The sequence below is a fragment of the Esox lucius genome, chromosome 20 (assembly GCF_011004845.1).
Source record: "Esox lucius isolate fEsoLuc1 chromosome 20, fEsoLuc1.pri, whole genome shotgun sequence".
Classification (NCBI taxonomy): Eukaryota; Metazoa; Chordata; class Actinopteri; order Esociformes; family Esocidae; genus Esox; species Esox lucius.
Window position 1 is genome coordinate 25,710,868 of NC_047588.1, and position 26,693 is coordinate 25,737,560.

Below are 26,693 nucleotides of genomic sequence, written 5' to 3' on the forward strand. Positions count from 1 at the left end.
CTGTTCACATTCTTACTGTAGTTCTACTATTTCCAACTCATTATTAACACTTATAGACATAACCTATTTTACTCACTTCATCCTTCTGCACAAATATACCCCCCCCCCCCCCCCCCCCCCCCAGATTTTAGACTATATCTTCCGTTAAGGAAGTTTCTTATTAATGTCATAGTTTGCCATTTGCTGTTTAATTTCATAGTTTGTCATTTGCTGTTTACACACGTTCATGACAAAGTTTCCTTCCCTCGTTTTCTCTTTCTCTGCAGTTTACACACCCCTCCCTTTCTCATCTACAGCCCGAACAGAGAGCCCCAAGTGTCGGAATCAATTAGGAGTGAACGCCGTCGTGGCCGTTCTTTCACGGAGGTAAATATTAAACTGCACGGAGCGCCGGGAAGGAAGAGAGGGAGAAAGGAGGAACGAGAGGAGGGGAGAGGGAGCCCTCAGTCCCTAATCCACCGCATCGATCAGCCGGGGATGAGGGTAATATATTATTTTGACAAGATACGATCCTCCGACGCGCACCGCTATCCCCGGCGATCGATTTCTTTTTCTCTCCTTTTTTCTTCTCTTTTTTCCCTTCAGCGAGAGGGACACTGTTTGTGTGGTTGTGTGTGTGCGTGTGTTATGTTGATATTCTAATCGTGTGCATGTGCACCCAAGTGTGGATGGGTGCCAATGGGAACAACATAAGGAAATGTGGAAAGTTTAGTGTCGATCATGTGTGTTTATCCTTATAAACCTTTATCAAGGTGTCAAATTTACAATTTAAACAACAGTAAACATGGCGTCCTCAACCATTGATGTTGCGCCAACTGAGATGTCCAGTGTGAGCAATACATTTCGATTGATTACTTCAGCGCTGCCCTTGTTGTAAATGCCAGATCTCTATGGCAAGACGCATCATTCCGCCGACCTTCCTCAAAATCCGGACAGCGCCGATGTTCTAAATATTGCGTCTGTGACTAACCCATTTCAACTGTTTGATTCACAGGTTTCTGAGATATTGTACGACTTACCATTTAAAATACCTCTCTATTTTATAGTGGGGGACAAAATGTATGTAGTAATAACAGGATCGTGAAGAAGCTAAGTGGAACAAAACCAGAGATCCTGACAACGTCTTCCAGTATTGCTTCGTTAAATTCTTTAAAACAAAATCATTCTGATATAAATTTACAGTCGTATGTACAGTACATACTATGGACCTAGCTACCCTCTGCCAGGTTACAGTTAGTCAATTGGGCCAAGCATGACCTATTGTAAAGTTAAGTGTCCTCCCCCTATGGTCCCCTCTGCTCCCGTGCCTCCCCTCTACATCGCTTTGTAAACTGTGTCTAAATGCTAAATTCCCGGATCAATTTTTTTCATTCAACCTCTTCTCATCCCCTTGCTCCCCCTACTCCTGTCCCCTGAAATGGTCTGAAGTCTCTGTGTCCTCATGTTGTCTTGCACTGTGTCCTGGGAGTGTGTCAACAGTGAGAAACTCAATGTTAAAACAAAAATATCCAGACAACAAACGAACAGCTACTTTTGGTCGACGTCCTGAGTCATGGAGGAAGTGGGTACATCAACTATCCACCTCTAACCAGCCATACAACTGGTCTCCACCAGAGCAGACAGAGAGAACGCTGTACCACACAATGATCCCACACACACTACTGAAACTCTCCCAAAAACAGCGAGTGCTTTAAAGTACTCCTGCATCTGGTTTCTAAGGCTAGTGTGGGTCCATAGTGCTTTGACTGACATAGTCTCATATTCCCGTTCAGTATGTAAATTCGTCACTCAAACATCTTAATTTAGCAGTCCCTTTTCTCCCAACACATGCAACAACACAGACCACTACTCCGAACCTCTTCCTCTTTCTGTGTTTCTTAGTTCTGTTCACTCTCCCTCTTTTTATTGTGCCATTTTCTGCCACTTTGTTCCAAGAAACGGAGGCCGTAATGCAATCTCTCCCCCTCGCCGCCTCCTGCTGTGAGTAGCTTGAGTAGCTTGGCCTGTGTGCTGGCCCAGGGAGAAGGGGGCCAGGGAGAAGGAGGAGAGACAGGGTCAAGGTGAGCTCTAATACACTATTGATCCGCCCCAATTGAAAACCTGATGGAAATTTTACCCCCCTCTCACTGTTTTTCTCCCCCTCCTCCCCCTCCTCTCCCGCTCTACCTCCCTCCCTCTCTCACCCGCTCTTTCTATTTCCTGTATGTCTTTTTTCTTCCTGTGCGTATCTTCCTCCTCTGTGTCCATGTCTCCCCTCTTTTTCTATGTCTCCATTCCTGTTTTCTTTTGTTTGAATGTCTTTTTCAGCCACTGACCACGCTCTCCCATTCTTTCTCTATCGCTTTCGGTTGCTCTCCATCTCCATCTCTTCTCTCTCTCTCCTCTCTTTGGCTCCATGCTTGTCCAACCATGTCTCTGATCATTTCCTCTCCTTTTGTCTCCTTTTTGTAACTCCCTGGCTCCCTCTGATGTTTCCCAGTATATCCTTTCCTGTTTTTCTCTCTGTCCCTCTCTTCCTCCATCATTCTCTCTCATCCTTACTCCCTCTTTCACTCTGTGTCAGATGCTCCATTTCAGTCTAGACTAGTGCATATTGATTCCTCCAGCTGCTGCATGCAGTGTACGGGTTGGGGAGACCTCTGCTACAGTGTATTAAACGCCACAAATGGTTTGGACACAGGGCTAGAGACGCCTACCCTGCAGGAGCCAGTCAATACAACCTCCCTCTGTCAACACGGGCCAAATGAAATGCTCTCACCACCAGGAACATCATACACGGACTGGTTGACCCATAGAATGGAAAGGAGAAGGTTGTATCCACAGAGATCTGGAACCGGTTAAAGCAGATGCAATGCTGGCTGTGCCTGTATTTCAATGGTTAAACAATCATAGATCTTCGTGTTGGAGACATCACGCAACCAAAGACAATTGGTCCTTTATTGGACGTTTCAGACAACTTCCTTATTAAGACTGAGTGTAAATGAGAGTTAGATAAAGAAGCAAAGAGAACAAGGAGCCAAATCTCAAACCCAAACCATTCACCTATTTAGTGCACCAGTTCCTAATCTCTTTCTTTCTATATGCAGAGTTGGCTCCTATCTGAGGTGTGCTGTGTGAGAGATAAAATGTGCGTCTGTGTGTCTCTCTGTGTGTGTGATTTATGTACCGTTGTGTACATGTCAGGCCGGAGGGCTATCAGGACCACCATCTCCCAGTAGACACAGCAATGCTACAGGGACGCCTGGGCCCTCTGTCCACCCCAAGACCCTGATACACATCTGGAACAACACAGCCCAAAGAGCAGAGCATGATGCCAGTGAGCAGGGCTAGGAGAGCCCAAGGGACAGGGAAAACAAACAGGATGATTACAGTGACTAGTTTCCGTCAACGCTACCATTCAAAAGTCTGGGGTCACTTAAAAATGTCTTTGTTTTCCATGAAAACATACAGGAAATTAGTTTGAATAGGAAATATTGCGAAGAGAATAAGAAATATGGTCACTGACATGGTTAGGAATAATTATTTTTTAATTGAAATTATTATTGAGTTCTTCAAACTTTGCTTTCGTCAAATAATTTGCCACAATTACAGCCTCGCGGACCTATGACATTCTAGTTGTCAATTTGTTGAAATGTGAGATTTCACCCCATGCTTCCTGAAGCACCTCCAACAAAAGATTGACTTGATGGGCACTTCGTACGTACCATATGGTCAAACTGCTCCTACAGCAGCTCAGTAGGGTTGAGATCCGATGACTATGCTGGCAACTCCATTATAGACAGAATACCAGCCTCTTACCGAAATAATTCTTGCATAGTTTGGAGCTGTGCTATGGGTCATTGACCTGTTGTAGGAGGAAATTGGCTCTAATCAAGGTATGGCATGGTGTTGCAAAATGGAGTGATAGCCTTCCTTCTTCAAGATCCCTTTTACTCTGTACAAATCTCCCACTTCACCACCACCAAAGCCCCCCATCACATTGCCTCCACCATGCTTGACAGATAGCGTCAAGCACTCCTCCTTTTAATTTGGTCTGCATCACACAAATGTTCTCCATTGTGACTCAAACACCTCAAACGAAATCTTTCTCTGTCCACTGTCTGTGTTCTTTTGCCCATCTTTATCTTTTCTTTTTGTTGGCCAGTCTGAGATATGACATTTTCTTTCCAGCTCTACCTAGAAGGCCAGCATCCTGGAGTCACATCTTCACTTTTGAGATTGAGACTGGTGTTTTTTTCTTAATACTATTTATGATGAACCTGCCAGTTGAGGACTTTTGAGGCATCTGTTTCTCAAACTAGACACTAATGTATTTGTCATCTTGCTCAGTTGTGCACCAGGGCCTCCCATTCCTCTTTCTATTCTGGCTAGAGACAGTTTGCGCTGTCCTGTGAAGGGCGGAGTACACAGCTTTGTACAAGATCTTCCGTTTTTTTGTGATTTCTTTCTAATTGCAAAAGGGTTTTCTAATGATCAATTAGTCTTTTAAAATTATAAACATGGATGAGCAAACATGCCATTGGAACCCAGAACTGATGGGCCTCTGTACGCTTGTCTAGATATTCCATAAAAAATCTGCTGTTCCCAGCTACAACAGTCATTTACAACATTTACAATGTCGACACTGTTTTTCTCATAAATTTTAAGTTATTTTAATGGATACAACATTTGCTTTTCTATCAAAAACAAGGACATTTCGAAGTGACCCCAACTTTTGAACGTTAGTGAATATACACTGTTTCTCTCTCACACCCATATCAGTATGTCCATTTCCAAAGGCTGGGATTGCGACTGACCTGACATAAAGTATGTAATGTTTATCATGAAGGTGGTCTTACTATGACCAACTGTCCTGAATGATGTGTTTGGCCTTAGGCTTGACATTTTATGAAAAATAAATTTGAAATACATTTTTTAAAGGGAAATTCTTTACTCTGGTTTTTTTTTTGTATCTTTATTTCTCATAATTTTACGAGAATTGACACTGAGCTATTCAGGAATCTCTCAGTGTTGTACGAGTTTCCGATTATAGTGAGATCCAATTTTTGATGAAGACTTTGCTTCATAGCAGTAACTCCCAGTGGAGTCAGGACATATGTGTTTCTGAAGGACACCCGATGCCTACCTGGTTTTTATCAGACTGTTCGCTCAACCAAGAACTCCATACCAGAAGTCTATAGCACAACACCCTCTCCCGGGCCTTTTACCTCAGTTGAGCTCACAGACACCTACAGGGGTAGCTAGAGCACGACATGCAAAGCAACCGAATTGCATTACTATCTCCTCCCAAACTGAAAGGTGCTGACCAATTGAATCGCCCACCTTGGGCCCCCTGGGTCAATCTGCAAGCAGGATTTGCTGAATCGATTAAAAGTTCTGATATTCCTTTCAATGCAAGAAAAGAGGATATAATATGACAATGTCAATATCTTGTCAGGCTCAGTTCTAGCCAAACCTGGCGAGCAAACAGTTGAAAAGGGTGCTTTTAACCTAGAGAAACACAAGTAAGTATGCAATATAGACCACAATTAATTGAGTCAAACTAGTGATTTAAATGTCAGTTTGAAAGTCTGAAATGCCTACTTTATGGACACTGGAAATACATATTTAATGGATGTTGGATGGTTGCCATCACATGCACATATGTTAGCTTTTTCAAAAGCTTAAACTTACAAAAAAATTATAATCTTGGGGTTATATATCTCCAGGATGTTGATATCAGACCTGATCCCCTGAATAAAAAATTAACTAAAAAGACCATAGTATTGGATAGCACTCACTGGGGAGGTTCTCCATACACACTGTTGCTCACAATAACATGTCAGTATAACATACAGGTGTTGGCTGCTTCCCGACTCCATCACATTCAGAGTTACCATTTCGCACTTTTCTATAATATACTGAGACCAACCAGGAATGTTTATTTGGCAAAAGTTCCCCAGACACTTTTGTTCTGCTTCATCCACACAAGAGGCAAAAATACCAAATCGGTGTAATTACTTAACAACAAGCTTGCGGCAACAGGAGTTTTGTACAATGTCAGTTGAATGTCCCGCATTTGGTCACCTTATGTGGTATAAACATCGTGGATAAACTGTGATTACACCAAATCCGATTTAAGTCCACTTGATTATAGCTGGTTTGAGAATTGAGCTCTATTATGTGGGGTGTGGTGGTTGCTTGGGTCAAGTGGCTATGGTAGGTCCAACTTTGGGGATTAGCCTGTGATACTCCCAGTAAAGCTGCTTCCCACCTATCACCTCTCATTCTGCTCTATCTATTCCGTTCACTCACTCCAATTCCCCCTCCTCTAAGAAGGAATCTGTCTCACCTTAATTGCTCTTAAATCGGATTAATGACTGACCCAGGACATGTTGACTTAATCTCTCTTCTAGTAAATCTCCCCCGTCTTCCCTCTTTCTATACAGGACTTTTACATGACTGGTCTTCGTCCTCTCTCTCTCTCTCTCTCTCTCTCTTTCTCCATACCCCCCCCCGCAGTCACTCTCTCTCACTGCCTCTCCCTGAGTCACTCTGTCTCTCCTCCCCCCTTCTCTCCACCTGAGTCCCTTACCCTGACTCTCTCCCCTTCTATTTCTCCCCTCCTTCGCTCCATCCCTTGCTATCTCGCGCTCTCTCTCTCTCTCACTTTGATTTAGCCATCTGACCGCACTCTCCTCATCTTTTCTCCCTCCTTCTCTTTCCTGTCTTCTGGTCAGACTCTTACAATTTATTTCGCAATCTCTCTTCTCTTCTACTTCTTGTCAGTTGCTAATGTTTTACCAGTTTTGAGCACTCTGTCTCATCCCCTCTCTGTGTGTCTTCCATTCTCTCACTGTCTCTGTCTCTGCCTGCAAGGCTTGCTGGAGTGTGTGTCTGTGTGCATGTGTATGTGCATGAGCGTGTGTCTGTGTGCATGTGTATGTATGTGCGTATGTTTGTGAAGCATCCGTCGATGTGGGCCTGTCATTGAATTCTAAGTGGTTTGGCAATACTCGGGATCTGCTGTCATGCCAGTGAAACTAATCTCAATCGAATTACACTGAGCTCATATTGAGACAGAGGGAAGGGACATGAACGTGTGTCCGTGAGCTTGGCCAAGCAGCTCCCTCTGTCACACGCAGTAACGCGATCTGGAAGTCTGGTAGATGATCTGACTCTATGTCCGTCTCTCTGTCTGGTAGATGATCTGACTCTATGTCCGTCTCTCTGTCTGGTAGATGATCTGACTCTATGTCTGTCTCTCTGTCTGGTAGATGATCTGACTCTATGTCTGTCTCTCTGTCTTGTAGATGATCTGACTCTATGTCTGTCTCTCTGTCTGGTAAATGATCTGACTCTTATTTCCATCTCTCTGTCTGGTAGATAATCTGACTGTTATTTCCGTCTCTCTGTCTGGTAGATGATCTGACTCTTATTTCCATCTCTCTGTCTGGTAGATAATCTGACTCTATTTCTATCCCTCTGTCTGGTAAATGATCTGACTCTTATTTCCATCTCTCTGTCTGGTAGATGATCTGACTCTTATTTCCATCTCTCTGTCTGGTAAATGATCTGACTCTTATTTCCATCTCTCTGTCTGGTAGATAATCTGACTGTTATTTCCATCTCTCTGTCTGGTAGATGATCTGACTCTTATTTCCATCTCTCTGTCTGGTAGATAATCTGACTCTATTTCTATCCCTCTGTCTGGTAAATGATCTGACTCTTATTTCCATCTCTCTGTCTGGTAAATGATCTGACTATGTCCATCTCTTGGTCTGGTAGATGATCTGACTCTTATTTCCATCTCTCTGTCTGGTAGATGATCTGACTCTTATTTCCATCTCTCTGTCTGGTAGATAATCTGACTCTTATTTCCATCTCTCTGTCTGGTAAATGATCTGACTCTTATTTCCATCTCTCTGTCTGGTAGATGATCTGACTCTTATTTCCATCTCTCTGTCTGGTAGATGATCTGACTCTTATTTCCATCTCTCTGTCTGGTAAATGATCTGACTCCATCCGTCTGCCTCTTTATACCCTCTGTCTGATTATTTTCTCTCCATAACTGTTCTTGTCTGTCTGTGTGTCAATGTCTGAATACATGGGGCAGTATGCCTTTCACATTAGGATCAAAATCCATAGTAGACTCAACATTTGACATTGCTGTCAAAGTGATAATTATCATTTAGACTAGGAAGTCCCAACATAAACATGTGGGTTTAATCTACAGTCCTTTCAAAGAGCAGAATGCCTATCAACTGATGTAGTTGAAAAATTCATCTCAAGGGCATGAGGACACCAAATGTGTGTCCGCTTCTAAAACCCTGCCACTTGACTCAGACCAGCTTTGTGGTCAAAAGCTAATTTTCCTCTTCGTTGCACTGTCCTATTGTTGGACGTACATGCTACAGCCTCACATGAGTGCTCCAGAAGCCTACCAATCATACAATGTTTGTTTCTCAACTTTCCAGGTTTGAGGATAACATTGTAAGGAATGATCCCCACACTATATGAAGTCTCTGTGTAGGTGACATTTACACAAGCAACCAGACAGAACATCATAACCATGACCGTGTATAGGCATAATCTTCCTGTCCAGGATATATCCAAGAAACACAAATCACAATTAATATAAAAAGAGTATGAATCTGCAAACTTTCTCTCTGTGAATATAATGGAGCAGGAGAGATGGCTGTGTTGCCATATCCATGTCTCAATGGCTTTCCATATATTCTAGCATATCCACCCCTTCTCATTTTACTTCAACACCCATATAACTGTAACCCATTTACTACCCTATTCTCAGTCCTCCTTTTCCCTCACAAATGGGACCTTCTCTTAACCCTCCCTCAGCCGCTCCCTCTCTGCATCCCACCTCCCGTCTACCTCGCTCCCTCTCTCTCTACCTCCCTTTCTTTCTCTCCTCCCATCTTCCGTGGTCTGCCACCCTTTCTGCCTCCTCTGTCTCTCCTCACCAGCCGGGATTAAACATTTATCTCTGCGGTCCTCCTCTCCTTCGTCCTTAAACGCCGTGTGGATGATAAGAGTTGCTGGGATTTGTCAAATTGTGCGCCATCGATTAACTGACCTTTTACGCCTGCGAGTCTCTCAGCCACTCCACTAACTGCAGACAGGCCAGATAGAGAGATAGATGGATACATCTTGCTGTTGTTATTGTGTACAAGTTTGTAGTTACCAGGTGTGCCGGGGAGAGGGGATAGAGGTAGGGGGGCTAGGAGAAAGAGATGAGGGAAAGGGAGGGGGTAGAGGAGGCAGAGGGAGAGGGAGAAGGTGAGAATGAAAAGATAGACACAGGGAGAGTGACTGAATAGTCCTTCAATTGTAATTTAGGGTTAGCTTTTATGGGGAGAACTGCCTACAGTGCGTTAAAGAGGGGCTCTAGGTATTTTCGGTCTGTGTGTAAGCACACAGTCAGTGCCGTGCTAACTGTAGCATTGTCAATCGCTTCAAGAGAGATAAGTTTGTCTTGTACTAAACAAAATGGCTTCTATGTCTTCACTGATACAATGTTGAGACAAAGTACAACAAATGTATAATGAAACACGTAGTCTGCACTACAGTATAAGATGCAGTCATCATACGGCACAGCGATACAATGATTTTACTCTACCTGTTTGCGATGCTTTATAGGTATTATGTTTATTGACGGGATCATTATTGTGAATGTCTATTTTAGATTAAGGCTGTATAATTCAATTACCAAAAAAACATTTAAAAATATGCTTTCTGTAAGAGAAATGTTGGCAGATATATTCCCTGAGTAAGAGACAGTATGCCTAACTGAAAATCTAGAAGGGGTATTGCTAGCGGGCTGTTACCCACCTGGACTCCCACGTCGCCCCGCTTCAGAGAAGCACCTGAGCCCGAAGCCCAAAATCCGAACTCCAACCACTGGGACTGGATTTCTTTGCACTGCGCTGGTTCCAGGTGGACAAACAAGGAAGGAGTCGTGCTACAGTGATGGTACACTAGAAAGCAAATAGTTTCAGTCAACGTTTTTGTTTTTTTAACTCATTAAAATAATATATTATTAATGTTTAGTTAATTAACAATATTATGCTACGCAGATTCTTGGTGTATTTTTGACCTTACAACCTGAGTGTCTCATATTAGCTAGGACTGCTTGTTAAAAAAAAAAGAGGAAAAAAGAAAGAAGAATAACAATCAAACACAACAAGTGGAGGAGATATGTGCTTTCTTCCAGCTGAACAAGACCGTCCCTGGGACTTGGGTGGCGCCCCGGAGGGCCACTTCAGCCTCTACATCACAGAGGAGCACAATGACAGGTGGAACCACTCCACCCCATCCGATCAATCACCTTATTTACTCTTGACTGTCATGGCGAAAGTAGAGGGGACACGCGTGGAGCAGTGCAAGGCGACAGGGGTGCTGGCAAGAGGAGACAGGGGTAGCCTACTGACCCAAGCACAAGCCAAGAGGATTCCTTTGAATTGAATTTTGTCATCCCTGAAGCTGGCTCAAAACTCTAGGCTATTGACCAAAGTACCTAGTTGCACTTGGATGATACCAACTCAGCATCCAGATGCAAGACCTAAGGGATAATATTTTCAAGGAAGTTAATTGTAGATGAGAAGGTAAAACTGATATCCAGCTATAACTACAAAAGAGCACGTGTGAGGCAGTGGCATGCATCCAATATACATTTTTTAAAATGTGCTTTAATTCCACAAATCCATTTCCTGAATTGAAATATAATATTATACATCCTCTGTGTTTAACCCAAGCCGTTCATAAAGGTCTTTGCAATAGTTTCTATATGACTACTGGTGGAAAGGTGCTTATGGAAACATCATTCGATTGTCCAGGAGGATGAGAAGAATATGCTACGTTTACAATTTAAGAAAGAGAGATTATGCATTTTCCTCAATAATAAGTCACTGGGTTGATAAACCCGACAATATTGTCAATAACTTGTCTTGCTAAATCCAGGCACACATTACAGAGACCGCGGTTCGTTATGAAATACTTGTTATAGTCCGTGAAACCTTTTGCAGGCAGTGTACTTTGAATTTGGTAGATTAAATATATAATACATTAATGTAACAGTTAATTTTATCATTGTTTGTCGAAATATTTAAATTGTAGTGTGATCTTGCATTTACATTTTATTTTTGTAGCAGAAAGTTTCATATTTAAAATGTTTTATGTCCTCAGGGATATAGCTTGGAAAGAGACAGTTATTATTATTTTTTTTTTTTAATGCATCTGTAATTTGTACAATACACTAACATTTAATGATCAAGATAATAATCATAAAACCTTGCCTAAAACATAGGATATGCGTTTGCCTAAACCGCGCAGAAATAGCTAACACAATGCTCCAACATTGTTTTACTATTAAACCTATTTAATTTGTATGCTATTATTATTATCATCACTAGTACTAATATTCGTTTATTATAAACGAAGCCTACTAAATCAATTAATATAAACCGTGGAACTACCAAAATGAAATGCACCGATCCACTTACATATCAGGCCTGTAACAAATCTAATGAGACATTTGAATGACTCCAAGCCCAGGATGAAGCTCGAAGTGAGTTTAAAGGGGGAAGGACTGGATAATGTGGGTAGATATTTCCTCAAATGCCATTTATTGTAGGAAATATTTCTAACCAATTTTGAACGGGAAAGACAGAGCAGGCAGCTCTGGAAAAGGCCGCACAAACCGCAGAAATATTAGACTACATTAGGCAAATGGCCTGAGTTTGGAGATGGGACTTTCAAATTGTAAAAATGTAATAAATACAAAACTATAAATTACAAAACAAAAAGAAGCAAATAGAACTTTAAAAGTGATCAGTGAATTGTGAGGCCTTGGATAATAGGCCTATGTTTTCTAAATGTGGAATAGGCTATAGGCCCTAAAGCAAGCTCGAGATATGTATTTTTCGTTTTCAGAATTAATGACCTTAAAATATTTCAACTTTCTGGCTTAGTTTTTTGGGGAAAATCGATATAATTTAACTCCTTCTGTTCCAGTGTGTTAGCCTAGGCCTAATTGACGCAGAATGACATTGTTGTTATTGTTCCTTGAAGTAGCAGTAGAAATAGTATACAATTAATATTACTATTATTATTATTTAATATCCACATTACTATTATAAGGTTAATATCATTGTATAGCGATGCCAATAATTAGAAGATCAGAATAGTGTACTACTATAATCCTGCAACGTAAAGTTTATAGAACGGCATCTCGTGTGAGCAGTGTCAAATTGGGCAAAGTTAGATGATAATCTGAATAATTAAACAGAAAGAAAAACCACTCGGTCAGGTTAGGTGGACCTATCGATCGATCTCTTAATCTGAAATAGTTACATGCATCTATTGATTTATAAACACTGTTTATCTAGAAATGTACTGTCACAAATAATTGATAAGGTACACCCACCGCGCACATAAATAGGGTATGCATAAAAGTTTCAAGGGGGTAAACAACTAGTAGAAAAAACGTACTTTGGGGTGCGACCAACTCAAGTCAAGAAGAGGCTAAATTATTCCAATAGACCGGAGGTTTTGCTTAGCGCCTATATGGAAACCTCCTGAAGAAAAAACACATACACACACAGTGCCCGCTTATTTTATAGCCTACCACTGCAACTGTTCTCGTAGGCTACAGGAGGACTTCATGTTTTTAGTGGATACATCATTAAAATAATAAAAATAATAACATTCTCATAAAATGTTTCCTATTTCCCAAATAAAGCATATGTCCGTCTACAATGTGTCAACTTTTCTGTTTCCAACTGACCCTAACACAAAAAAAATTGTAACAATGATGGAAATATTTTAAGCCCAAAACACATCTAAATAATTTGATTAAACTTTGTTTGCATTTAGACGCCCAGTTATGTTACAAACGCAAACTTCTGGCATAGCCTAGTGATGAATGAGGCTGCCAGTACCACCGTTTCCCTTGCATGTCACATGTATTTGCATCTTGGCCCACGGGACCCTGAAAAAGATGACACAAAGACAAATGCATCCGCAGCCAAACATTACATACACTTTGTGAAGGTAAATTAGGCGCGATCACTCATACAGACAGATAGAGCGAAGCACACACGCAGACCAGGCGGCGCAAAGTCGACATTAGACGCCGCTCTCTAGCCGTGTGAGTGGCTGTTTAATTGACTGATTGATACTGTGGTGTGGAGGTGAGGGTTAGAAGTATAGCGTTAACAAATAGAGACACTTAGGGGCTAATCAGGGGCAGCACCGACAGCTCTGCGCGGGAGACAACTTCCCCCTCTGCGAGAGAAGAGAGCAGCAGACGTCCAACATGCATGCACTCAAAAATTATACATAAAATAATTTAGAAAAGAGCCAAACATGGCCAGCAAAATTAAGTAGACTATAGACTTAAAGATTAAGGCCTAATAGGACAGTCAACATTGCAAAGTGTTTGCAAGGGTTAAAAGCTCAGAACGTTCCACTTAATGAGAGACGTATAACAATAGCAATAATAATAAGAAATAAAGCAGTTTATAAAATCATAAATATAGCTTATTGGTTTCAGCCACTTGAAAGCTACTATTCAGTCACTTAACAGCCAAGAAAACATACTCACATAAGAAAACACAAACTAAAAGTCAAACGTATACAAACAAGTATTCAATTTGATACAAACGCAACTTATCGGCTACCAAAGAAACTGCATAATAGTCCACGACATACCTCAAGTTTCTTTGCCCAGAAGATTAGTATTCTCTCAACCGGCAAAGTGTGAGCAGTCTAACCGCATATGCGTTAACTCTCCCGGCGTTTGTTCCAGTAGCGCACCGAGCCGGGGACCGTGGATGCAGCACTACACTAACCACCCCGACGAAGGGAACTGACAGAAAGAGAGAGAGGGAGCGAAGAAGGTGTGTGCATTTCTCTGTGTGTAAGTAGTTAATTAGTAAATCCCCATTCGCTGTGCCTCAGGTCGGTTTGTTTTCCCCGGTCGACAAGCCGAGAGGAAAGAGAATTTGAAGTAGGATTCGACCCGTTTCCGCTCCTGTGTCTCGTATATGAGGTGTGTGTGTGTGTGTGTGTGTGTGTGTGTGTGATAGAGAGAGAAAGAGCGAGAGAGAGACTGAGTGTTTGACTGTGTGTATGTGTTTTCCATTTCTCACTCACTTTTCATTCGCACAGCCACAAGAGGAGCCCCTCTCTCGCCTCCACACAGCCGTTAGTCACTTACATTATCACCCTTTTCCTCGAGAAAAAAAAATAAACATATTGTAAATTGATTTCTATCGTTCGGGTTATAAATGTTTCACTATGCAATGAAAAATGTAAAGCCATGTTTTGCATAGTTATCAAACACTGACCATTGTGTAGCCTGACTGCCTATAGACCTATTCTTGCAAAGCTCTCTCATTACGTATTTCTTGCACCTTGCCACTCATCCAATATCCATGCTGTCCTTTCTTACCGAGTACTCACTGCTGCCATAGTTTCCATGTCAGGCGATGCCACAGTAAAACACTACCTACTGTAAGTTGCACATTTTAAAAACATTACTGAATCCCACGGGTCTGATTAAAATGGACGTTTGCATCTGCCATTTTCCAGATTAGGTCAGAGAAAATGTGATGGTGACAATATATTTCTGTAGAAGAAATGTCCAGATTTATTTTCTCTTACGGACATATAACCCTCAATAAATGGCATAGATAAATGTGTCTACGGGACATAGTTCCCTAAATAGCCATCACTGCGTACTCCACAAAAACACTAACAAGAATGAACATGAGCTGCAAATAAAGACTCCTACTCAGGCCGTGCTACCACACACTCTTCAGTGCACTTCCTTAGTTCCATGCCAGCAATCGACTTTGCCCTAACAAACTTTAATTACTTAATTGATCCCCAATCAGCTACTTAATAATCAATTAGGTAAACCTATGGAACTTAGTGAAGCGCAGAGAAGCGGAGTATATGACAAGGGAGTCATTGAGACAGAGGGAAAGATTGAGAGAGGGATGGGGTAATGGGCTGAAATAAGCAGTGGTTCATCTAATGGGTATCAAGAGATTAAGATTTTGGGGAATCGTTGAAAAAAGAAAAAGGTGTGTTTATAGACAGGGATGAAGAAGAGTGAAGGAAGTACTCTCATTCAAAATCCTATTTCCGCTAACCCCTAACCCTAACTTCTGAACCCACTTGTGACTGTTACCCTAAACCTAAGCCTAAAATAGCCTCTTTTTTTCTTATGAGGAACAACAACATTTTCAGAAGATCAGATCTTCTTTGTTTTATTACATTTCCATGTTTTTTTGGTTCTCACAAGACTAATACTATGAGGACACTCACACCGCCCTCTAGTGTGTGCTGACCAGAGCAGACTGGCTGGACCTCTGAAAATGGTTCACCCTGTTCTGTTTGGGTGGTCCCAATACCTTCCCCTCTCAACCACTCCTGCCAGGGTTAGGATTAGTTCCCCATAGAACCTATCATTATACTATCCTGTAGTTGCCATTTCTACACAATGTACTTGATATTAAGCCTTTTCGTTTATATGTGTTTATACTAGTGTTAACACAAATGTGTGTGTGTGTTGGGTGGGGGGGAGCTAGGTGTGTGTGTGTCAGGAGGAGATAGTAGACACAGCCACATACTCAGCAGATGAAAGCTTTGCCAATATATTCATAGTCCCGAAGGATCATAGGAATATTGATGTGGACAATGGTGTGTTTGTTTGTGTGTGTGTGTGTGTGTGTGTGTGTGTGTGTGTGTACTGTACTATATGTGTGTCTTACACTCCATAGGATGGAAACAGCGGACAAGAGAGTACACCCTAAGCACTTATACCAGGCAAGTCCCAGGAGTCTTATAACACCAACAGGGTTTGAGCAGTGGTGTGCATTACTGAACCTAGATCATGTACAGAGCCTGGGAGGCATTCTGACAGAGACCTGCCTAGTGGTGGAGCGAGAAGATGGATAATTGACCTATAGCGTTCCCATTGATTGGGATAATTAATATAAGTAGAGCCTGGGATTTTTAGTTCACTTTTCACTGTATAGATTTGCTGTCTCCTCACATTCTGTGTGTTTATGTCTTTTTAATGCAAATCCAATGTTTTTTGTTCCCCAACAGATCATGACATCTGATTTTGATAGGGGAGGTTTTCATTTTAATTGTAGTACAACAAAGACATGAGTTGATTGATTGATATACAACCTCACAGAAGTGTAAGTGTCAGACTGTTGTGGTGTGAGTGGTTGAGATTACAATCCCCAACCTCATAAAAGTGTGAGTTTCAGACTGTTGTGGTGTGAGTGGTCGAGATTAGAATCTCCAACTCAAGTTCATAAATCTATACAGTACATTTCTCATACCTTCACACAGGGCACAATTACAGTTTCATTTTTTAATCAAAAGTGGTACTGGCAGATGTTTTTACATTGTTTCTAAAGTAAAGACAGAGCTAACAGATTGGCCTAATAGGTACAGACAGAGACTGGGGAAGAGAAAAGGATGGAGAAGAGGAGGAACAAGAGATGGAGGGGGAACAGGCTGACAGACACGGAAATCCTCAGACACTAAACCTGTGTGTGTCTCTCTGTGTGTATGTGTGTGTTTGAGACAGAGAGAGAGACCGAGTGAGATCCAGAGGAAGGGGGGGGGGGCTATAGAGGGAGATGACACAAGCAGGACAGACAGGAAGACAGAGAGAATAAGGTGGGAAATGGAGAGAAAAGGAGAGAAAAGAGAGCAAGAAAGAGCTCCACTGCCTAGTCTTAATCTGAGCTGTTCTAATCAATAGCCCATTTCCCATTGTTGCCAGAGCCCTTCGATCGCTACACCACGGAATTAACACACCCACTTTAATCTAGAGAGGGGAGACAGGTCTAGGGGAGCAGGGGGTGGGGGGTTAAGGGGGTGAAAGGGGAGCAGCTGTGGAGGCATTCTCAAATGAAATGAAATCTAATTGTTATCAGCGTAGGGTCTGCCATTATTACTACCACAGCTCCAATCATCCCGGCATATAGCTCCTCTTCTCCTCTCTTAGTCTTGTGTGTTAGAGTGCAAACTGGACATAAATAATCTGAATTAAGGTTTATTTGTTCAATTTTCCTGGTTTTAGATTGGGTGGATGGATGGGGTGGGGGCATTTGGAAAACCTGCTCTTTCTTAGATTGACAAGAATTTAGCAGTGTTGAGGAAGTGCATGGAATAATGTGGGTTCATCCAGTGTGATTATGAAGCAAGACACAATGAAGATTTGCTTGGATCTTCATCTGTTCTATCCAACCGTATAGCCTTGACTCTTTGTAACATCCATCGGTCAGTCCCAAAGCCATGAATTCTAGTAACATCTTTGGGTAAACTCTGCAGCCGGGATTCCTGGTAGCATCTGTAGATGAACCCTACAGCCATGACCCATGGTTACATCTGTAGGTAAACCCGACATTGTTGACTCATGGTAATATTTAACCCTACTGCCATGACTCATGTTAACATCTATAGATAAACCCTATAGCCATGACTCCTGCTAATGTATATAGCGCAACTCTATAGCCAAGACTTATGGTAACATATATAGCTAAACCTATAGCAGGCTACTGCTATTACCAAAGATATGTGTACTCTCTAACCTACTAGTCCAGTCAGTCTGCCTATGCTCTACTCAAGTTCTGGATATTCTGATATCTCACAAAATATAAAATAATGACATCCCTCTCCACTATGTTGTTTAATAACCTTCTGAGACATGGTCTTCCCCTATACTGAGATATAATACTGAGATCAAATTGGACCCAATATAAAATATGTGGACAAACTTCAAATGACACCATATTAATTTGGGACAATTGTAGTGTGTACAGCCCTGGGTGTGGCCTCTAGGGTCTTTACACACTCAAGAAAACATCCATGAGAAAAAGAAGCACTGCACAATAACTCTATTCTTCCCTTCCAGCTTCCCCAAAGGCCTACCTTCTCCTTGAATCTGATATACTACCAGTCTCCTTTTGAAGTAATTTCTTAAAAGAGCAATTTTCTCGTTAGCGTGGTCTTTAATTGTGTGTAATTAAGCGTAGTGGTTTGGCGGAGAGAGTGCTACTCGGCCAACTAGAGGGAAATTAGCCGCAGTTCAGCTGTGAAATATGAGGTTAAGTGAGAGAAGGAGAAGAGAGGGCCCAAGGAGGTCAGCTACTCCCAAACACGGGGAAGGCCAACTTGGGGGTATTGGGGATGCAAAGGGAAGTTGGAAGAGTGGAATGGGTGATGGAAGGTAGAAAGTGAGGTGTGAATACAGAGAGATAAGATATGTGGATAAGAAAAATGTTTAAGGAAAAATTAAGGAGGAAGAAAGAACACTTTACTAAACAAAAGAAAGACAACATTAAGAAGAGAGGAAAAGAATAAGGACAATTCTCAGTGGGACTGATTAGAGTGAACAAAGACTACAAGGTCTCTTTTAGATACAAATATCAGTGTTTTTATTTGGGAATGTTTATATGGTTTCCTTTTTTACAGACAAAATATTTTCCCCAATCAAATGTTTACTCAACATGCTCATTTTATATAGCTATTGTTATAGACTTAATTTTGACAGGTGGTAGACATTAACCACAGTCTATTCAGTGACATAACCCAGAACTGAGGCGCAGTCTTTAGGACCATTAAGACACGGTCAGTATCTTTGAGGTTTGATATAATCACAAAAAACGGTTAAATCTAATTCGTCTGACACTAACTATTAAAGTACCAATATCTTTCTCCAAAGCTAGCTAGCTACTTTTGCTAAGTTAGTAGCAGCTAGCTAATCATTTTATGAGTTTTTACATCATTCATCCACATTTTGTTTGAATGAAAAAACACTATAATAAGGTTATTGACATTACATTGTGAAAGTTATTGACACTCACTATTTTGTGCAGGTACATGGGTGACTCAGATCTAGTGAAAGCCTTTTAGTATTGCGTGTTGTACTAGTTAGCAACTTGTCAATCATTTAGCTTGCTAATGGAATCTATTTTTAAATTTAATGGTGTTGATTATTAACTTAACTAGCTAGCCAACTATGCATGAGGAACATTGAGTTGAGTTGTGCATTGAACAATCCTTTAACACAATGTTACAGCCTTGTTTGCTTGTAGGTTAGCTAACGTTTCAAGCTCAGACATATTGAACCCTTGAATTTCATCTATTCCAGGGCAAACTACCCTGATAACACTTGTCAGTTAATTAGAAGCTCTTGATTAGTGAAACAGTTGTGACTGTGCAGGGCTACAACAAAACTGTGGAATGTCCAGGGGTTGCTGAGGAGAGAGTTAAATACCTCTAGTAAGCTAGCTAGACAAATGTGCTTCTTCTCTATTAAACTTTGTAATTAGTTCACCAAAATATATCCCTTTTATCGGCCACCCTGGTGGACTAAACCATTTCAATCACAAAATGGAAATGTACTGAAAAACAACCATATGTTTTGCTATTAAATATGCCCTTTCACCTAGCCCACCACTGATTTTTATAAAAACGTATGCAGGTTAAATATATTTTTATTAGGTTTTAAAAATGTAGTTTATTAAAATTGTTTTAGACAAGTTGCAAATCGTGAAAATCAATGTGGCGACAGAGCAGACATCAAGTAATACCATATTGTTCAGTCTTTTTTTTCTGTATCTGTATATGGATTGGAGAGAAAGGTACTGTAGCTACAACTTTGTAGTAAACAGTTTATGCTGTCTTTTTTAAAATATATTTAAATATTGTCCATCAGAATAGAAAGGTTACATGTTACAAGAGGATAATGTTTGACAATCTCATCTCAGCATAATGCAGAAAATGTATCACCAGAACAATAGAAAAATCATCTGGATATATTTCACATAGAAAATGTCTGACAGTAAATAATGAAATGGCCGAACTGTCTGCTTTTAGACTTGGGATAAAATGCAGGAACAATATTTTTCTTCATATTTTACTATCATTAGATGAATAACCTTATAACACATCTATTATCAAGATTGCTTTCTAGATTACAGAGCTTTAAGGGACAGTTGTACTCTTTTATGATAAGGGACCATTTTACTCTTTTATGATACATTTTACAATTTCATGATAAATGACTCCTCACCCTGGAATTTGTGTTTTAGCCAAGACCAACTAATCGTAAAACAACTTCTGCTACTTCTTGCCACTGCTACCTACATTTCTATGGATTTAATGGCCATCTTTTTTAAATCAATGAAAGTGGGACCATGTATTTCTTGTTTTATTAAATCTCAAAATCTTTTGAAAATGTATGTTACATTCTTACATGCTCCCATTGCTTCCATAGATTTTTTGCAAACCGTGGCTAAAGTTAGGTGATATTTGTAATGACTGTTTAAAGAAAACTGAACCATGGATTAATGTTTCTCTTGACCCAAAGACTACTTTCAGGGTAAAGATCTAAAATGTAACTGTAAAATTGTGAAATTCTCCTTTAGTTATACACATATAGACCAGAGATGCCCAAATCTGTTCCTGTAGAGCTACTTTCCTAACCTGTGACTAACTGGATTTACTTTCTCCACATTTTGTTGTGTTATAAAGTTCTTTAATGATTGATTACATCATTATATGCTACATCTGTTTTCAGCAGACATAGCACTTGGCATTCAGGCTTAATATTTTGATTTGATTTTGGTCTCATCAGACCAAAGAATATTTCTCCTAATGCTCTCAAGTGGCGTGCCATATGCCCTTTACTCAGGAGTGGCTTTCATCTAGCCCCTCTTGTAAAGCCCTGGTTGATGGAGACTTTCAATGGCAAGTATATTATGAACTTCCCCAGATTTATGCCTGAACACAATTCTATTTACAGGGCTCTATGTAGAGCTCCTTGGACTTCATGGCTTGGTTGTTGCCCTGACATGCACGGTGTAGTGTGGGACCTTATACAGACAGGTATGTGGCTTCCTAAATCATGTACCAACAATTGAGTTTGCCCCAGATGGACTCATGTTCTACAGAGATCTCAAGGATCATTAAAGGACACAGGAGGCATCCAAGCTCAATAAGGAGTGTCATGGCAAAGGGCCTGAATACTTATGTACATGAGATATTTCAGGTTTTTGTTCTATAAATTGGCACAAATTTAACAAGAATATATTTTGACTTGGTGTAGATTAAAAAATATAATTAATCAGTTATAAAATAACTCTACACCACAACTAAATGTGGGAAAAGTGAAGGTTTCTGAAGACTTTCAAAAGGCACTGTAGTTTCTTATTATTCAAAAGGCACTGTAGCTATATATCTAATTATTAGAATGGGGTGTGATTAGAATTGTAGAGACACATGTAGTAGCTCTCCAGGAAAAGGGTTGCGCAGCCGTGATATAGACAAACATCGAAGCTATAGTCCTCTGCTGTGTCTCAGCCAAAGCCTGAAGCAGCTCAAACAGACATGGTGCAAATTACTGACTTTCCTGACTGTGAGTGACCCTTGATTAAATGTAGTACCCAGCTGAATAAAGCCCCTGTGCCCCTTGCATCCGTTAATGCTTTTACGTTAGCCCGTCTAACGGCTATAAACGTCAACGGAGCCATAAAGCAGATGAGGAATGATTAGAGCAATTGACTGTACTGTCATCGGCTCAGTGCTGAGGGACTGACTCTGGATCTGCCTTTATGACTGTTTTATCCCCCATGGAACCATCTAGGCTTACAATAATCAACCTGTTAAATCCTACATAAATATTGTCTCTGGTGCTTAGTGGGCACTTGAATACCTCTGTATGACCAACACACAAGACCAATAACTGAACAGGTCTTTGTCTAAGAGGTGGGGATGTTGATGTACTTAATCAGTGGATGTCAGATTGGATGGGTATACAAGCACACTGCTCAACACCTTCTCATATCCACCTTGAGAGCTAATATGATTGTGTGTGGCAATGTGGATCTAGCTCATTGCATGGCTACTTCTGTTTAAATCATATGATTTCTATATATTTGTTTAGTTACATTATTGTGGAGCATTTTCACTGTTTTCTGGCAATGCAATGCTGGTGTTTCAGTTTAACCCTTTAGAGGAGTTCAGAATGTTGTTATACATCATTTGAATGTTTTTTCCAGTCACCCACATTAAATAAGAAAATCAAACACATCACTGATACAACTGCTAAAAATCCAGCCCCTTTCTGTCCCTTTACCTCAGGCCCAGGAAGTGTCTCATGCCTCCTGCTTTAACTTGATCACACTGAGGTCCATCCAATATTTACGTTAACTAATCAAGCCCAGACAGATACAGCATTAACAGTGCTACAGAGGTACACTCTACAAGTGACTTATCCCATCAAAGAAAGGCAACCACACTTTACCAAACACATTTTGAATCCTGCTACCGTTAAAGGGATACTGTGATAGATTATGTTGCTTTTCTACTTAGGCCTACATAAATTCAGACATGCCATGGATACGCCTGCCATGTATGTCTCTGAGTGCAGCTTGGAGATAATTAAAGGTAGTATACTGTGTAGCCGACATAGTTAGAATATAGTACGTTTAGCGCAACAGCTGTAGTTTGGTACAAGAGCAAGGCCCTCTCTATGATAAACTACTCAAAAAATTGTAGTTTTTCTTGTGAACCTAGAATAATCAATATCAGATATGTGCAGAGGGCGCAAAGTTGATTCTGTGTCTATCGCTTCCCGTGACATAGATAACATAATGGGCCAAATTTAAAGACAAATACCCCCCCCCCCCCCCGGTTGCGCACACAGCCAGACTAAAATCGTTTAAACATACCGCCCCATTATTTGTCATGAGCTCCCAATATTAGCCATAAATGTATAATTGTTAGCCATTGGATAACAACCCCACCACCACCACCACCACCACACACACACATACATTCTGTAGGCCTACCTAACTACAACTTTTAAAGCGAATCCCCCGTGTCTGCGTGGTCCAATCCGTTTTTAACTATGCATTAAAGCCCACTGGCCTTAAAGAACCACTTTCTCTCTGACCACTATCTCTCTCGCCGTTTTCCTGCTAAAGCCATGTTATACATAACAGATGCAACGCAACACGTTATCCTCTCCCCCCAAAGAAGCATCGCAGTCCGGCTAAATCATGAAGGAACCCGTGTCGATCTACCGAGACGCATATCGCGAATAGCGCAATAAAACCCGGTGCACATTTTGTACAACAATCAATTTTTGAATGAGCCACGTGTTTTGCCGCGTACTAAAGTACTTTACCGTTCATCAATCTCTTGAGTTTCTTATTTCTTAAGAATCTCATTGTCTTATTTTAGTATTCCCCTCACACTGTATGTATCAGGAAGCAATGGGAAGAGAGGACGCTTACCTTTTCTGATGCGCTCTCATTGACTTGCTAGGTCCCACTTGAGTTTTCGAGGTCCGATCGACGAATCTGACTTAGACAGAGCTTATTGAGGGCGGGAATGAACTTATGAACAAGTTTTACTGGCCATCCTCCACGTGTGCACAATACAGGCGAAATACAAATAAAAAGCTACATCAAACAACATTTTGAAAGAATAAAGACAGTACGCTTTTGAAAAGTTATTGTTGAACAGAACATTATCTGAATGTTGAATATAAAAGAAAAAAAAGACAGATAATAATGAATAACTAACACCCATGCGTTAGAGAAAACAAAAGAAACAACTATGTGGAGCAACATTCCACGCCAAACGAACCGAAAAACGTCCGCACTGAACGTTTCCTATGTCACTTCCAACTGCGTCCGCGGTGCGTGGAAGATGAGACGAGAAGTAGCCGAGAGCCAAATGGAAACATGACAAGAAACTAGGCTCTAGGCTAAACGAGAGAGCGAGGCAGGTGGACTACGCTTGCTATGGGGAGGGAGCGAGCTTGACTGAGATGTCCAGGACGCTGGGAAAGAGGAAAGGAGAGAGAGGGATGGAAATAGAGATTGAGAAGCTCTTATGGGTCTACCTCTACAACCAAGCTGGCAGCACTTCTGTGTTTCTGTATGCTCTGTACAATTTGTTCTTCATTTGTTCCTGTGTGTCTGCGAGACTGAGAGTTGACTGAAAGGATAGTGGGAGAATGCGACGGAAAATAGCCTATATCTAGACTGTGGCCAGATAGCGCATCGATCAGGTTATAATTTTGCCCAAAGTCTGGGAAAATAAAGTTCATGGAGCAATGAAATTTGAAAACAGATGGCGAATCCCGTCGCCCTAAATAAGATTCGATCTCTTGGAATGGAGTGTAGATAATATTTGGTTGGACGTTTGATGAAAATGACGGATTTTTCATTTCGGACAGGTGGGGGTACAGGGGGGAGAAGGGTGAGGGAGGAACAGGGGAGGAGATTGGGGTCCTGCGAGCGGGTTACGGTGGGATTGGGACAACGTGCATGTGATAGAGGGGGGGATCCGATTTGTCTAGGGACAGAAACTAAACTTGGGAGAAGGCAACTGTGTATTTGTTCCCTTAGAGCTTATCCCCATCCCTCTGTCTACCGCCATAACGCGCGGTAACTGCCCCCCTCCTCCTGCCTGGTAGCCTACTCCCGCACACCCCCGGCGTTCCTTAAAAAAAGGTTGGGGGGGGGGGGAGAGAAAACAAGAATACCAAATAAATGAGAAATTTTCGTACAGGCCCCGCTTCCATGCGTTTCATGCTAGCAATAACAATTAAATATCGACCGCTTTCCCGGCCGGAGAGAACCTGAGATACCCAGAGACTGCCAAGTACCGAGACCACCGCGCGCACCCCTCCCCTCTATTTCTCCATCTCGCTCATATGCACTCACTCTCCTCCTTTTCTAGTCATCTCTCTCTCCTCTCCTTTACCTTCTAATCCAACTCCATCAACCCGATCTCTTCTAATTTTGTGTATCTCATTTCTCTTGATTCCTTCCATCCCTCCACCCTGCATTTCTCATCAGCTGCAGCACTCTCGTCATTGCTTTTTTGTGTTAGCCCTTGGCCCAACCTCTGCTTTTCTCTCAACACTTACTCAAAATATGCCTATCAAAATCCAATATATTGAACTGAGATTTATAAAATGTTGCTGACTAGTGGTTATATTTGGGCATATTAATATAGATCATTGACGACAGTATTCAGCTTCAATGTAGTATTTCACTTTCTAAATAAAACAATATTTCACATTGTACTACAGTTCATATATAGGAAGGAAAATAGATATATATGGGACAAGGGCCATAGGGACCAAAAAGCGAATGCAGGGGTCAGTCAAAGTTTGTCAAAAAGTTGACTAATCTCTTAATGTCCGTTTCAGCAGCCTTCTTATGTCGATTGACGTCTCTCCTAGATGTTTGGAACTCGTCACAATTTTAGAGCTGTAGATTGTATATAGGCTGTGGGTGGCATTGTGTTTCACAAAAGTCTAGAGCTCGTGCAATACTAACTTTACAAACGAATTGCACAACTATCAAAAGTTTCTCGATTAGTCTTCTTTCTTGCTGCTCTTTATTTTTTTCCGCCTCAGAACTTCCTTCTTTTCGCACCCAAACCATTCGATTTCTATTTATTTCACCCCCCCCCCCCCCACATACACACACACATACACACATACACAGCCTTACCTCTCAGCACTCATCTTCGCACTCTCCTCATCCGATCTCGCCGTTTTCACACCTCTACGCATCTTCGTCTGCTAATAAAACCCATTCCTACCCATTGTCGCCCCATTTCTCTCATTTACCATCCCACTGTCTTTCCATTCGTTCTTCCCTGCACCTTGTTATCTCACCGTTAGGATTTAATTAGTGTATGTAAGCCCCCAAAACCCGCACAATTAACATAACCTCCCCACAGCTCTCACCCCTCAGGCCGCCGGGCTAGCTGTGTCCTATAGGACTGCACGCAGATCCCTATTCTTTCGCTTTATTTTTCTTTTACCCCATGCCTATTTTTCACTCTATTTTTTGGTCTTCCACTCTTTGCCCCCTACCTATTTCCCCCAGTCATCCCTCCCACGTCTATACCCCCCCGCAACACACACACACACACACACATACACACACTCCCCTTTTCTCTCAGAGCCTAGCAGTCGCCTCCGCCGGCTAGTCTCTCTCCCCGGCGTTGGAATTATGAAAAATGCGCCCATCGACAGAGCGCCTCAGCTTCGATTAGCCGAGATGGGACATGACAGGCCGCGATCAATACTTATACCGTCCTATAACGTGTCAACTAATGAATCAATCTCGGCTAAATTTTCCATTTTTCAAAAGCCGACGCGAGAGACTGGAATATCCTCTTTTGTAAAGATATTATTATCGATTTCGTCGGCAATTTGACATCGGGGGTAGTTAATTCCACTCTAGAATAAAATTGAAAACACTTGAGATTGAAGTGAGAGAGGGGGAGAGAGTAGGAGGGAGGGAGGCAAGGGCAGGCAGGAGGGGAGGGGGAGACGGTTGTTGACTTGATAAAAGAGGATGGGAAGATGGAAGGAAGGGGGAAACGGGTAGGAAGAAGAGATACCACTAGTGGCCTATTATAGAGAAAACAGTGTTGCCTTCTACCTACCTACCTATCTACTCTTCATTGGGTCGCCTTTTCTTTGTTTCTTTTACAAAATAAAAATAGAAAAAAATTACACTGTTTTAAAAAGAGAGCTATGTTGTTAAATTAAGAAGGTTTGTAAATAAAGGAATGCTTGCATGTTTAAACAGTATAGACCCACATGGATTACAGTCATGTAGGAG

General features: G+C 41.4%; 1 protein-coding gene across 6 annotated transcripts in view; it reads right to left on the minus strand.

Moving 5' to 3' along the window:
• The window catches only part of erfl1 (Ets2 repressor factor like 1), a 64,593-nt gene extending 41,046 nt beyond the window's left edge, over positions 1-23,547 (minus strand). For 2 of the 6 annotated variants that reach the window (XM_010894172.2, XM_029115905.1), the window contains exons 1-2: positions 13,708-13,999; positions 9,829-9,974 (exon numbers count right to left, since the gene is read on the minus strand). Coding sequence is in view for 2 of the 6 variants with exons in the window: in XM_020041020.1 (XP_019896579.1) it covers positions 23,331-23,350 (20 nt within the window). In the remaining 4 variants the exon portion in view is untranslated. Of the gene's footprint in view, positions 1-9,828; positions 9,975-13,707; positions 14,000-14,151; positions 14,190-23,330 lie in introns of those variants that run through there. The other 4 variants (XM_020041020.1, XM_020041016.1, XM_020041017.1 and 1 more) reach the window with 3 other exon arrangements.
• Between the last annotated feature and the right edge of the window lie 3,146 nt (positions 23,548-26,693).